The 14,813-nt window shown below is 41.5% G+C and overlaps 1 protein-coding gene across 3 annotated transcripts; it reads left to right on the top strand.

The window, feature by feature from the left end:
• The first annotated feature begins 1,250 nt into the window (after positions 1-1,250).
• Positions 1,251-14,494, top strand: patz1 (POZ/BTB and AT hook containing zinc finger 1). 3 transcript variants are annotated; one of them, XM_085274559.1, is made up of 6 exons: positions 1,251-2,799; positions 3,913-3,976; positions 4,081-4,252; positions 6,532-6,690; positions 9,688-9,900; positions 10,313-14,494. In XM_085274559.1, the coding sequence occupies exons 1-6, from the start codon at positions 1,556-1,558 to the stop codon at positions 10,789-10,791; spliced, it is 2,331 nt and encodes a 776-aa protein (XP_085130685.1). In that variant the 5' UTR covers positions 1,251-1,555; the 3' UTR covers positions 10,792-14,494. The 3 variants fall into 3 exon arrangements, with proteins under 3 accessions (XP_085130685.1, XP_085130687.1, XP_085130688.1); XM_085274561.1 differs by lacking the exon at positions 6,532-6,690 and having other exon boundaries at positions 10,313-14,493; XM_085274562.1 differs by lacking the exons at positions 6,532-6,690; positions 9,688-9,900 and having other exon boundaries at positions 10,313-14,491.
• Positions 14,495-14,813: the final 319 nt, after the last annotated feature.

Genomic DNA, 14,813 nt, shown 5'->3' with positions numbered 1-14,813 from the left:
ATGGCTAAGGGTCACGAACTCGTAATTCAAACACAATTTCAGTACAAACTGTTAGTTTAGAAATTACTAAAATGGTCAAAGTTTAAACTTTTTAAAGGTAAACTTTAGATTGCAAAAGATTGTATTTACAAGATCTTAAATGTTCAGTGTAAATCTGATCTTTAATTATGAGAAACTGAGGTTGCTTTTTAAATTTATTTTATCCTGAGTACTTGTGAAATATTTAAGGTGGTGGTGTGTGGATTGATCGTTGCACTCAGTCTTTGTGGGTATATACACTTAAACATTTTATTAGGTACATTTATTCAGCTGCTGTCTGATTAGATACTGGTTTCAGTCACATGGCAACATCCTAATTTGGACATGTAGATGTAATCAAGAAGATCACCTGAAGTTTAAATGGAGCATCAGATTGGGGTTGAACTTTGAACATGTCATGCTAAATGGGCTGCACTGAACATTTCAGAAACTGCTGATCTACTTGGGTCTTCTTACACAAGTATTCTTCCTGATGTCCATCCCTTTATAGACCACTGTGTGCCAGTGCTCTGATGGCCGCTTCCAGCAGGATGATATACACAAAGCTCATTCTCAAACTTGACACCAGAATCACTGCCAATGTTACTCTAGTGGACTCCAGTCACCAGCTCCAACATCATGGATGTCCATCTGCAGCAACTACGTGGTGCATGATGACCCAACATCTGTTTCCTGCACCTTGTTGAAGTCTGTTATGAATAATTATGGCTATTCTACAAGTAAAAGGGGTCCAATCTGGTTCTAGCAAAGTGTAACTATTGAAGTCGCCCAGTGAGTTGTGGTAAATAGCCTGCAGTGTTCTGTGTCAGCAGATGAGTGGACAACCTCGGTAATTTAGTGATTTTTTTTTTCCACTTGAGGAATATTAACTAACCCCCCCCCCCCCCCCCCCCATTTCTAAAACTGGTAAACAGCCAAATTATTGCTACAGTTCATCAGTGGAGATGTATATTTAATAAGTACAGTTGTATTGCCTTGTGCAGCTCGACCCTTACCTGAAGTGACTGGTGCATTGTGCTCTGCATGTGTTTTGAATAGGCTCACAGACAGCGCTCATAAAGAGTGACGGGAGGAGGGGGTTGTGGTTGGCTGGTTGGGGGAGGGGTTTTCACAGACAGCAGGCAGGAAGAGACCTGCGTACAAACATAAGGCATGAAGAAATGAAAGACCTCTGCAGCGCCGGAGTACTGCTGCAGCGCTGATCCCACCAGAGAAAAATAAAAAATACACATTCATTGTCAAAGCACTGATATCGATATATATTTTTTATTATTACAAAGCGAGCGACCCCCACCCTGAAGAAAGCAGGGTCAAAGTTCACAGGAAGCTGGGGGGCTGCCATTTTTCCCTGCTGCTGCTACTGCTAGCCTTTAACGTTAGATGCTAAAACGACGGGAGGGGCGGCTGGTTTTGGATTTTGTAGCTAGCTGCTTTCGGTTGATCGAAATCCTCACGCATAATCTGCCATTTCTCCGACCTTTGTCGCCAACAACCATTGTTATTGGATGAATTCGGCATGGAGAAAGTAGCAGAGCCGTCTTGGACTTCTTCGTACACCTACCAGGTGAGCAAGCACAGTGCGGAGATGCTACACAACCTCAACATTCAGAGGAAAGATGGAGGCAGGTTCTGCGATGTGATCCTGCGCGTCGGCGAGGAAAGCTTCCCTGCCCATAAAGCAGTATTAGCCGCCTGCAGCGAGTACTTCGAGTCGGTCTTCAGCCGTCAGACTGAGGGCGACGGCGACGCCAAGGAGCTGGAGATGCATACGATCAGCCCGAAAGTTTTTAAAGACATCCTGGACTTCGCGTACACGTCTAGGATCGTGGTCCGACTGGAGTGTTTCCCGGAGTTGATGACAGCTGCCAAATTTCTTTTGATGCGCTCGGTTATTGAGATATGTCAGGAGGTTATCAAACAGTCTAACGTACAAATCCTCGTCCCGACCTCTCGGGGAGGAGATGCCAGTCTATTCCAGGCCACGGGGGCCACGGAGCTCGGTTTCCCGGTGGCTCACCAGGGTCTGGTAAACGGAACGGGAATGCTGGTGAACGGTCAGAGCTTTGCTAACAGCATGCAGATGCATGTGGACGGAGGTGAAGACGCGGCCGCGATTCTGGAGGACGGCGGCGAGTCGTCGGTGCCAATGTTGGAGCCCGTTGAGGGACTGCCAGTCTCCCCATCCGCGGAAATAACGGGGAACGCGTTTCCTCACGACGCTGGCTCCCCGGGGTCGAAACGGTGCAGGGGGAGACCAAAGAAAGCTGGCGGAGCCGTGGAGGCTGTTCACTTTAACAACAGCCCCCAGAAAGACAACGGACTGTTTCCCTGTGGGACCTGTGGCAAAGCTTTCACCGAGGCTTCCCGCTTGAAGAACCACGAAGCGCAGCACGGAGCCTCCAGCGGGGCTGTAAACAACCTCAGCGACAGCCTGTCAGCCCCGGCCGGAATTTCTCTTCTATCTCAGCCCGGGCTGCTGGAAAACGGCGTGCAGTTACACGGAGGCCTCGCCTTGGACAACGGCCGCAAGAGAGAGAGGACCAGGCGGCACGTCGGCTGTGACATTTGCGGGAAAGTTTTCCGCGACGTGTACCACCTGAACCGACACAAGCTCTCCCACTCCGGGGAGAAGCCATACGCCTGCCATGTGTGCGGGCTCCGGTTCAAACGCAAGGACAGGATGTCGTACCATGTGCGCTCCCACGACGGCTCAGTTGGCAAACCCTATGTGTGCCAAAGCTGCGGTAAAGGGTTTTCAAGGTGAGTTGAATGAGATGTATAAATGATGATGATGATAATTGGTCAGAATCTGTTGGGAGTTGTAAAAAACAAAACAAAAACCACACACAGTGCTGTTACTGGGTCTTAATGCCCTAAATTTCCAGATCATCCCAGACAGAAATGTGCTTTGTTGTTCCTTAATATAATTAAAGGTACATGTGTAAATCAGCACATGTAATTTAGTCCATTATGTGACGGTATCAAGTGAGTGCTTCTATATTTAACAGTCAAAGCAGCTTTTAGAGATGCACAGACGCCACCATCTTTCCAACAGCTAAGGATCTTGTCCATGGTTTCTAACTACTGCCGTGCAGCCATGCATGCACCTTTCATATAACATTATCACTACTTTACCTCCCACTATGCGTCCTGCCACAGCTGTCAAATTCAGGATAACCAGTGTAAGTAATCGTTAAAGTATCACCACTATGTTTTGTTTTCAGATACTCAAACCAGTTGAAGGTTGGGTTTTAGCTCACTGCCTCCACCTACTGCTTTGGAGGTTAATGTTTCTGACATGATGAAGAAAGCAGCAGTTTTTTTTTTGTTTTTTTTTTTCTCCACAAATTTTCCAGAAATCTTGTGTGTCTCAGCACAGGTATGACTGAAGAGTTCTTACTGGCCGCCTTTGTGAAGACATACTTTTATGTTTTCTCTTAAGCTACTTTGGCTTCAGGTTGGTGAGCATACAGGGTCACCAGTCTGGCTTCCTAGAGCCCCTCAATAGAACAGTGACACTGTTAATGTTATTAGTAAACCCTCTTTTGAGGAAAAGGCTGCTTTACCTTCAGCCTTGATTTGATTATTTTGTTTTTAAAACAAAGGAGCCTCTTAAGGACTCCTTTGTTATATTAATGTCATACAGCTCACCTGTACCTCGTTGCCAGCTTGCACACTGTGGGAGGACAGCTCTCTGAGACATGAATGAATGTAATTAATTTGAGTAGCTTCCTTCTCGTGATTGATTTTCATGCAATTGAGAAATTAATATAGTACTAATATACAGAGTTCCATACAGGTTAACAGGGAGTTCTGATTTCAGGCATATCAGTTCATGATGCACAGACTTTAATTTGCACTGTTTTCTTTCAGACCAGACCACCTGAATGGACATATCAAACAAGTACACACAACAGAGAGACCTCACAAGTGCCAGGTAGGATCAATATGTCTGTCTTACTTAGTGAATAGCCGCATCTAATGAGTTTCTTTTTTTTTTCTACTGTGAGAGGCATTAGCTCAGTGATTTCTGTCTTTCAGATTTGTAATGCCTCTTTTGCCACAAGAGATCGTCTCCGCTCTCACCTTGCATGCCACGAGGACAAAATCCCCTGCAAAGTTTGCGGCAAGTTCCTGCGAGCTGCCTACATGACAGACCATCTCAAGAAACACAGTGAAGGAACTCATAACTACTGTGGCATTTGCAACAAAGGTAATTCCTTCAAAAAACAAAACAGCGTTGTACTCGGGTTCGAAATCGGAAACCTTTCTACCCCCTATCTTGATCAATATCCAGAGGGTGCTGACGTCCTGGATGTTCACAATATACAGACTGATATTATTTGATATATTGGTAAATGTGCTTTTAGGAAAAATAAGACACGAGTCTAGAGTTATGGTTGATGTACTGCCTTGTGATCTTGTGATATTTAAAAGTAAGATTTTGATTATATAAGAGATTTTAGTTGTTTTTTTTAGTTGGTTGCTCTTGTAGCTTGTGGGTTGAAGTTGAATAACATAATCTGGCAGTGAATCTGTTTGTGAAGATTAACTTCACTACATGGATGTAAAATTACATCTCAAATTTTTCTCTGTTGATTATCCATAAAATCTGCTGTGATCTTCATCTGAATCACAGTCATAGACAGATCAGTCTGATTTACAAACAAGCCTGACCGATTTATTGGTGGTCCAATATTATCAGCCAGTATCAGCATTTATAATGGTGAATAAATGGAAATAAGAAGACAAGTGGGGAAAAATGTCCATCAGTTGTTCCTCCATTACTCTGAATGTTCCCTGATAACAACAGCAGCAACTATAACTGTTGGGCAAAATCCGTTTGTCTAAAAAAAGAAGGAATAGCATATTGGAATATCAGATTTTTAAATCGCCAAATATCTCTCTGTCCTAAAAATCCTATATTGGGGAGGCTTCATTAATCACTCACAGCCCAGAAGTGCGTACTGTAATTCCAGTTAAGTAAGCGAGTTTTTCTTATCATTGGCTAGATTGAAAAACCTAAAACTTGATCTCAGACTTGGGGGGGTTCAGAACAGTGCTGACCAACTTTCTGCTCCAGGCCGTGCACTCGTATAAGAGGGTGTTTGATGCGTCATTTCATATCAGTCGAAGACACTGTCAGATAAATGGGTGATAAAGAATATAAAAAAGTTTGGAAGTCCACTCTGCTGCAAATGAGGGAATTTGGCAATGCTGCCAAAAATGTGTGATCTGTTTGATCTTATTTAAGCGCTCCGTGTGCTCTCAGCGACGCAGTTCATTTCTAATGCGACAGCAGCACAGAACTGGTGTGAAACTAAGCTCGACGCACTTAAATATTAAAGACTACTCTGTGCATTCACGCCTCATACTTTTTCACAGCCTGATGCGAGATGTGGCCAGATCAAAACAAAGTGGATTTTATCACTCGATTATTCCTGGTGATTAAGAGCCTGTGACTAAATTAGTGAACTGGTCAGTCTGTTTTATTAGCTGCGGTTCTAGTATTGTAAAACTGACTTGGCAGCTGGTTGGGGACCGAACATAAAGGGCAGGTTTTCACATTTTCGACATCTCCAACTGAATGCATGCAAAGTCCTGCAACAATGGTGACGCATACAGTTTGGGTTGCTGTAACTTCACGGCTTCTTTTAGTGTTATTAGTCATGTGCAGCTCAACATGTTGCATGTATGAAATGCAGTTCTTCAGCAGATGGTGTGCGTGTGTCACACTTAAATAAAAGAAATGACAAAAAAATTACTCTTGCAGTCGATTTTAAATCAAAACTCTGAACATAACCTTGTCCTCATCAGGTGTTCAGCAAAAGTTGCTATAATGATCTACTAAAGTCACGACGGTCATTTCAGGTATCCTGGAAATTGCTGAGGGTTCAGATTTTAGTTTTTTGCAATTGCATGTCTGAACATTGAATTTCATATGGTGCTTACAGTCTCAGTCATACATGTTGAAGGTTTCTTCACGTGTCTGGTTTTTGCATCTTTAGGCCTTTACAGAGAGTGAGACTCAGTAGAGTCTCTAACAGGCCAGTAGTGATCATGCAGGTTGGACTCCTCTGGCTGACCTGATTATTTACTGTTCTGACGTGTGTCTTCAGTACTGTTGAAAATTTATTGGAGAAATCTAATTATATTTAGACTGATTTCAGTGTGTTTTTAAAGGAGTCATTCCATCTGTAAGAACTGTGATCCATGGGAAAAGCCCTTTCTCCTCCCAGGGGCTTAGTAAAACTGTAGTATTATTATGTTGTCTTTATTTTTACAAGTCCAGACAATACAAAAAAAACTGTTTGAAGCTCTGTTGTTTGACATTGTGGAGCAGTACAATTCTCAGTTCACCACACATCCAGAAATGAATCATGGAGTGGGAGCAAACTCGAACAGTACGCCTTTGTTTCAGGACACCTCTCTCACAGGCGGGGATGTCAGTGTGTCAAGCAACTTCCTTCTTCTTTGTTCCTTTGGTCCCAGGTTTCTCCACCGCATCCTACCTTAAGGTGCATATAAAGACACACCACGGTTCTCCACTGCCCCCCTCTGCCACAATGCACACCTTCCCTGAGCCAAGGGGGGAACTGCAGATGCACAACGGCAACCCTTACCACATGGGACGCCAGTGCTCAGTGGAAGGCAAGCAGCCGCCCGCCCCATCCCAAACTTTCATGTTTCTGGCTTTCATTTGTTCTGCGGCCGTTTATTTATTTATTTTCTTTGGGGGGGGAGAAACATGCTGCTGCATCTCTGTATATGTTAACACACGCATACATCAGCTCCTGCTTCCAAGCTTTTTGCTGAAACATTTACTATTGCACCTTCATTTGTCAAGTATTGCACGTCTCTGTGACGACAGTTGCTGTAATTATTCTCTAACTGTGGCACCAATTTTTTTTTTTTTTTTATTAATGATATCCAGGTTAATTAGGCATGCGGTCAGTGTTACATAAAAAGCTGGAAATGCCAGTGAGCTCAGGCCAGCTTCGTGACTCATGCCAAAGGTCGGGGTGGTAGGGCTGCAGGAAACTATTGTCACACCCTAGAGCATTAAATCTGTTTGGTAGTTGGAGAACTAATTTATCTTTTAACATCCTGGACTCATCTCAAACTTTAGGCTTTATTTCTAATGTGATGTGTACGTACAACTATTCTTTTAAACCCTGTTTTGTTTTGAAAACTGCCTACATATTCCTGTTGCCACTTGGAATAACTGAAGATCTATCCTTTTTTTTGTAATTCTTAAGCTGACCATTTTTTTTTTTTTTTTTTACTCTCAACCATGTTAGCAGGTCGCATACTAATTCACATTTCTTTTATTTGTACGCGTGTGTCTGTCCAGCATGGCCATGGCCGTATGGTTAACAGTGTCTGTATCTGCTTGGCTGGTTCATCAACTGTTGTTGGGCTATGCACAGTGTTGCATGATCGTCCTAACGTGTGCTCCATTTGCCCTGGATTCATTGAAATTTTCGTAGTTGTGCCATTTCTGTTGGAGAAACTGTGAACCGAACCCACAAGTGGTTAAATGTAATATCAAAGAAAATGCTGTCTTCTGTTGATTTACAATTTAATGACTTGGGCTTTTAAAATAATGGATTACATTAACAACTACACATAATATGTCAGTGGAAACATCAACAGGGTTCTAAAATTCACACCTCTTACCTGTCACAGGTGCAAATTAAGCATGAGAATCCCAAGAACCACTGCAGGATGCTTTGAAATTATATGTGGCATTTGTAAAATTAAGTGCAGCAGTCACAATTATAATAGCAACTTCAAACTGTCTTTTCAGAAAATGCATACCTTTTAGTCAAAGAGCTATTAGAAAGCACTATTACTACACTATATATTAAGCTCTGATACTAAAAAGGGAAAATGATGTTCTTACTTAAAAAATGTAATTTTTTTTCCAGCAATATATGTCACAAACTTGCAGCACTATTTTTACTATATTTCATAAAAAGAAGCCTTCCATATATATATCTGAAAAGTTGCCCACCGTTATTGATTATATATCTGTGATTGGACAATATTAACTGATAATATTGGTCAGGATCTAGTTTGGGGGATAGCTGGTCTTCTTTCTTTTTTTAAACTTCTAAACCTTATAAAGGAAAGTGAGCTTCTGTTGAAATGACACAAAAAAAGCATGTTTATACCAGATAAGTTAAACTTGTTTTACCTCATAGGCCACATACAGCCAATTTGATCTTTAAGTGTACTGGACCAGCAAAACTCTCCTTTCTGTCGGTGTAAAGACATTTAAACATTTAAGCAATTAGATATTAATATATAATATGGAGAAGTGCAGTTTCGACTGTAGGTCTCAGTTTTTCTACTTGCTAAATGTGTAAAATTAAAGAACAAGTTCTGTTAGGTATTTGGTCAGACTGTCCTTTATTTATAAACAAGGTTTTTTGGGTTTTGTTGTTGTTGTTGTTGTTTTAAACAAAACAAAAAACCTAGAAATTTCAATAATACATAATAGGAAGACATGAACTTTTCAATTTCTCTAGTTCTTCACAACTTCAGTATAGAATGAATGCGGGAGGTTTTCATCAGCAGAAAAGGCTGTAAAACTTAAATACAGGGAAATACAGTTACACACACAGGGGTGCACATAAGTGGTCCGCAGGTGCGCATTCGCTGTCAAAATAAAAGACGCGCTGCGCACCAGATAAGAAGTTGCAACGCGCGTTCGCGTACTTATAAAAGGCGCTGTTTTTGTCTGCTAGAGCTCTGTGCGTTCATCATTTGTTTGAAGCCAGCTCACCTCCTGCAACCACTTTTCCGAGAATACGCGCTTCTTTTGCGGTTCGGATTCCTTCTGACATTTCTTTGGAGGTGGAGGAACACCAAAGTAATTGCTTAAAGGAGCTTCTTCGACATCTTTAAGAGTTCTAAACAAATGTCTGTCCTCCAGAAAATTTTATGTGCGCAAACGCGCGTTGCTACTTCTTATCTGGTGTGCATCTTTTATTTTAACAGCGAATGCGCACCTGCGGACCACTTATGTGCGCCCCTGGTTATACAGACATTTACCGACACCACTGACAAGCACACGTCCCCCCCCCCCCCCCTTTTTTTTTTTCCCCTCTACTTCTTTTTTGTTCTTTTACCTGTAACCTTCACTTCGTGTCACAGGACCAGTGAGACGTGTGAACGTTACACTTCTCTCCCTGGGGGGGCATTGTGACAAGATACAGCTGGATTCGCAGATGCATCTGGTGACATTAATTGCTGGCTCCATTCTTTAGCTGCTTTAGTGAGCCAGCATGTGCAATCAAAGGATCCCGTGTAGTTTTTTAATTGCACCTGTGTTTAACAAATCAAGTTTCAGCAAGGATTATAATGAAATGGCACAGTTTGATTAAAGCAGTCAGGCAGCCAGGGATTTATTGTTTGTTGACTGTGAGCTGAGGAAAAGGTTAATTCATTCATCAACGCCAGCTTTAGTGAAGGGACTCACTCAGCATGGGCTCATTTTCAGTACTGTACATGTCTAGTATACTGTGTACAAACAGCATTAACACTAGTGATGAAGTAAAGGTATTTTTGTCCGTATGGTTTCCACCGGCCTGTTATATCTGTCCCTCCCCCTTCCTTTCTCCCTGGCTGGGTGCTGTGTAGACCTGTGCGCCAGTCGCCAGCTGCTTCTCACCTCGTCTGAGGCAGAGGGGCGCTTTCATGGGCTCTCTGGACACCCAGTTCTTCCCCAGCCTGGCCATTCAACCCTCTGCTTGCAGCCTGAGCTGCTCATGGGGAAGCCAGGTGGGGCTCCATATTTCTGGGAGTGTCGCTCTGGCGGGGTGCCTGGCTTCCCCGTCCATGGGCCTGTCACAGGTCAGTACAGTCCAGCAGGAGGGTGGGTGGGGGCATGGTGCTAGCATGGCCTATTGGTTGGATGAGCACAGCAGAATTCTCAGTGGACACCGGGCAAATGGACTGAGCTAGATGACTGTGTAGTTAAATGCTGTAGCCACATTTTGGAAAGAACTGTATTTAATTATTCATGTCTTTCAGTCATCGTAACTGGTTCTGCCCGTGCTTGGTGCTTTCTCATGTGACCCCCGAAGTTTACATTTTATTTCTTTTCAGGTGCCAGCCAACAAATGGATTAAAGATGTTTTTTGAGAAAGCCTAAAGCCTAATTCATGCCTCTCTTTTTCTCCCATTTGTCCCCCCCCCCCCCCCCCCCCCCCCTCCTTTCTTTTGCCTCACCTCCCTCTTCATGTCCATGCTGTATCTACCTCAGACGGGCAGGAAAACGCTGGTAAATGTCCTCACCTGGAATCGGAAGAATCAGATCCTTCATTCGGGGATTTGTCCAACAGCGAAGAGCTTAAATCTCCACACAAAACCGACGGACCAGAACTCGAGATGCCCTCTTTGCCCTGCAATGGCGCCTCTGCGGGGGCTTTGGTCTCTCCAGAGGCATCTAAAGCCAAGACAGACCCTGAGAAGAAATTTATCTGCGGGATCTGTGGTCAGGCTTTCCGCACAAAGTCCTACCTCAACAAGCACCAGCACAGAGTTCACAAAGCCCAGAAGGTCCAGGGCGTTTCGGGGTCCAGCTTGAGTGATATAGCCCCTTCCCTGACGTCTCCCTTCTCCCCTCAACAAAACATGTCTCTGCTCGAGTCCTTTGGCTTTCAGATAGTTCAATCAGCTTTTGCCTCTTCACTGGTGGACGCTGAGGTGGGTCAAAGTGGAATTGATTTTGGAGGAAAGTGACCTTTTTTGCTTGAGGCTTTACAAGTTGCAGGAAAGCCACTTTTTCTTAGGACAAAGCTGGGTTGCCCACAGAAGATACTCTGTATTTGGGAATATCTTTGCCTCAAGACTACTTTTTTTTTTTTTTTTCTTTTTTTGTCATGTTGGTTAATGTGTATCCAATATTTTTGTGAAAGACTGCCATATAATTCCTACCTTTTCTACTTTTCCAGATTATGTATGTGTCTGGCATTTTGCTTTATAAAGAAATTACGTGAAGGCTTTATTTCCTTTAACCGCTAGGGATGTGTCGAAGTTCTGTTTTCTTTAAAGCCCTTTTCAGACCCTGATTATATTTATCAGTTTGTTAAAGTGATGGCAATCAGACAATTCAGACATGGGTCACTTTAACATTAATGTTCCTATGACAGAGAGCCATTTGGTGTAAAGACTCAGCCCACTGTTTCCCGTAAGTAGATTTTTGTGCTTGTGGCATTAAGTATTGCTGTTATTGAGTAATTAACCACACTCCTTATTAGAAGCAAGGTCTCTCTTGTGGAATTCATGATGGATAAACGCTTGTAGGTCTGACCTAACAAGTTTGGTAATTGTTAAAGAAAAGTGACCAAGACATTCAGTCAAAGGAGCGCACGTCTGAAAAGGGCTTTCAGCTTTTATGTGTGATTTACCAATCACAGTTAAATCCCCATGTTTGAGATGAATTCTGTACTGCATCGTTAAAACGTAAAGTAATCTTTGTCCTTTTGCTCACTTCACCTACTCTGGTGTACTTGGTTAATAGACCCATGGCCATCACAGTGAATTTTTAATGCTTTATATCCTTACGCTCCCCTTAAGTCTTTAAACAGATGTCTTTACCTCAGAGCAACAAGAGGGCTAAATTCTGTATTCATTACCTTACTTACTACCTTTAAGAGAGGACTTTTTTTTTTCTTAAGTAAAGAGATTTAATTTGGCTTAAAGTTTGCTAGCAGGGCTTTTTTTAATCTGTTAAATGCTAAAGAAGAAATATTAATAACAGGCTTGATGTGCATTTCATGCTGTTTCTTTTCCTTTTTTTTTTGCTTCCAGTGTGTCAAGTGTCAGTTCTTATGCCAGTGAGTAGGACTGGTAGGTGTTAGGAAGCACTTAAAAAGCCCTTTGTTATGTGTTGAGTTGAATTATTTGTGAAATGTTCCTTTAAGGAGAGGGAAGCCATTTATTGTTGTGATCTTCACAGTGTACCTGAATGCTTTTCCTATGAGATTTTTTTTTCTTTTTCTTTTTAACATATTTGGATGCAAAATCTGTCTTGAATCGTCATAAGCTTGTTAGCGTTGAGGTTTGTTTTCCTGCTACATGGACAGCGTTTCCCAGTCTTGTTTTTTTTAGGTGTTAAATCAGTTGTGTAAATGAAACAGGGACCAAGGTCAGGTATATTTTCGGTATATATTTTGAGAAATGTAGATTATATTTTATTAACTTATTAATGCCCTTGATTTTGTGTAGTTCTTTTTTTCCCCCTTTCATTGTGTGAAAACAAAAATCTTGTGATTTGCTCAGTTTGATTATTTTCACTCTAAATTATATTAAATATAGATGCGTGTTTGTTGTTTGTGTGTGTTGTGCAACAGACATCGAGAGGGTTCGAGGAAAGATTTGCAATGTGATCCACCAACCTGTGAGTCAGCAGAACATATTTGGCTTTCTTTAATGTGTCATTGTTTCGTGTCCTGTTACTCTTCTCCCTCCTCTTAGATTGCTATTGCTGTGTTGTTGCCGCTGCGTGCTGCGCTTGCCGCAATGGTCACAGAGTACCTGTCTGGGTGTCTCACTGTGTTTATTCACAGACATTCCTCTGAACACTGCTGTTTCTTTTCATGTGTGCTTATAAGGGTAGGGGAAAAAATCCTTTTACAGTGTCTTGAAGCACAACGCAACATCTTCGGTGTGGCTGACGGTTAAAGACCCGAAGAATTGGTGTTTTGAAGCTGAAACCAGCCGATGCTTTGAATTTATATAAAAAGTAACCCATGTATCTGCAGATGTAATTCACTTTATTGATTAAATTACCGACAAACACAAATCCCAGTTTTTCACAATGTTCTTTCATCCCTCTTTGTTGTAGTGGTGGTGAATCAGAAAACACCGACAGGTGGCACTGAAACATTTGTGGAAAGGGATCTGCTCTTTTTAATGCTCTAAATTTAATGATTTAGTGTCATGTGGACCTCATTTTTCATTGGTTGGTGTTTTGTTTTTGTGCTTTAAAAGTGTATCATGATGCAAATCAGGCTGGGTCCAGCAGCAAACTGTGTGTGTGTTTCTCTGTTAACAAAAACAGAGTGTATAATTGTGTGTGACTTTCTGTTTGATCTGTTTCCTGCTTTCTGCTTAATTATTATTTGTGGGTAATTGAGTCTGTTAAATTCAGTACATTCCCTTATTATTTATAGTTATATTGTGATTGTAACAAGTGTATATACCTTCCATATACACCTCTATAAATATATATAAATATATATATATATATAGATATATAAAAGAACCAACCAATATGATCAGTGTTTGTAAGTGGTGGTCCTGTACATAAAAAGATTTTTTTTTTTTTTTTTCTCCGTTGGTTTTGTTTGTTTTTTTTCTTGTCTGTTTTGTGGAGGGATGTTAAGTTATGGCCATTTGAAGGGTAAACTGCATGTTCTGGCATGCGAGCCGAGGTGGGGACTGATTGTCGATCACTGGTTGGTGGCAGTAGTCGTTTCACTGCTCACTGTACTATAACTCTGCTCCGGTAGCGCTCAGGCTGCCAGCTGACCTTTTTTGATTTTTCTTTTTTGATCCACTCTGCACTAGTATTTACTCTTTGAAAGGTAATAAGGGTTGTGTTGTCATAATTATTATTTCAAGACAAGTGTAAAATGCTGTAAGGATGTAATTCAACCTTTCTTTTTTTTGTAGTTGGTTTGATTTTTTTCCTCCCCCACAGGGATGTATAATTTGTTTCATTTATGTTGGTACTCCAGTGTAAAACATGACGTATTATTTCGGCCTGGGTGTTTTTGCTTTGTGCTTTTTGTCTGTTGCGAAGTGCCTTCCAAATACTGATTGTGCACAGCAGTGGATTAAAAAAAAAAAAGGTCCTCTTTTCTATAGGTTAATTATTGTACAGAGTGACTCGCATTGACACTTTTGTATAAAAACACAAATGTAAAATATGTTCACTTGGTATTTTATCATCGTACACGATTGCTCTTAAAACATGTGAGCTACATGTTTTGTTATAACGTCTTTGGACATATTTCAATATAAGCTTACTTTTCTATAGATATTTGTTTTTGTACTCTGTTATTGAGTCTCATCTCTTGTCTTGGTACAGAGGTGAGCATCAAATAAATTGCAACTTAAGCCCCCCCAACTGTTGTCTTGTTATTACTCGTACTTGGTCTTTTGCAGCTGTAGTCCAGTTCCTTACAGTTTTTCGTGTGCATTTAGAGATGCTTTTGTGGAGATCATTGTTTGTAATGAGCAGTTGTTTGAGTTACTGTTGCCTTCCTATCAGTTTGGAGCAGTCTGGCTCTTCTCTAACCTCTGGCATCAACGAGGCATTTTCACCCAGAGAACTGCTGCTCACTGGATATTTTTTTTTTTTTTTTCACCATTCTCTAAAAAAACCCTAGAGGTGGTTGTGAGGAAAATCTCTCTGAAATACTCAGTGGCGTGTTCACGGTCACTTAAATCGCCTGGTTTGTTGTGAAGTATTTCACCCACATGATCACTTTAGTGCCAACAATTACCCACTTTGTCGCAGTGCCACTCTTTTTGACAAAATGAGAACCATCATAGCTTCTGTTTGATCGTGATAATAACTGTAATAATGTAGTGTCCTGTGTTTTAATCTAACAAAGTAGACAAACAACTTTAATTAAAATGGGTCTGAACTGAAAGGTAAAATTAAATGATCTATAATGTTTTCCTTAAGCTACAGCTAGGTAACTTTAAATCAAATTACTGAATTTATGGAGTGTTGGTTTATGTCATGTTTT

Source organism: Mchenga conophoros, linkage group LG5, assembly GCF_057382185.1.
Source record: "Mchenga conophoros isolate Kocher_MC1m ecotype Shallow Benthic linkage group LG5, M_conophoros_male_GT1.1, whole genome shotgun sequence".
Taxonomy (NCBI): Eukaryota; Metazoa; Chordata; class Actinopteri; order Cichliformes; family Cichlidae; genus Mchenga; species Mchenga conophoros.
Note: the sequence above shows the minus strand (reverse complement) of the source record. Positions and strands in the feature narration are given on the sequence as shown.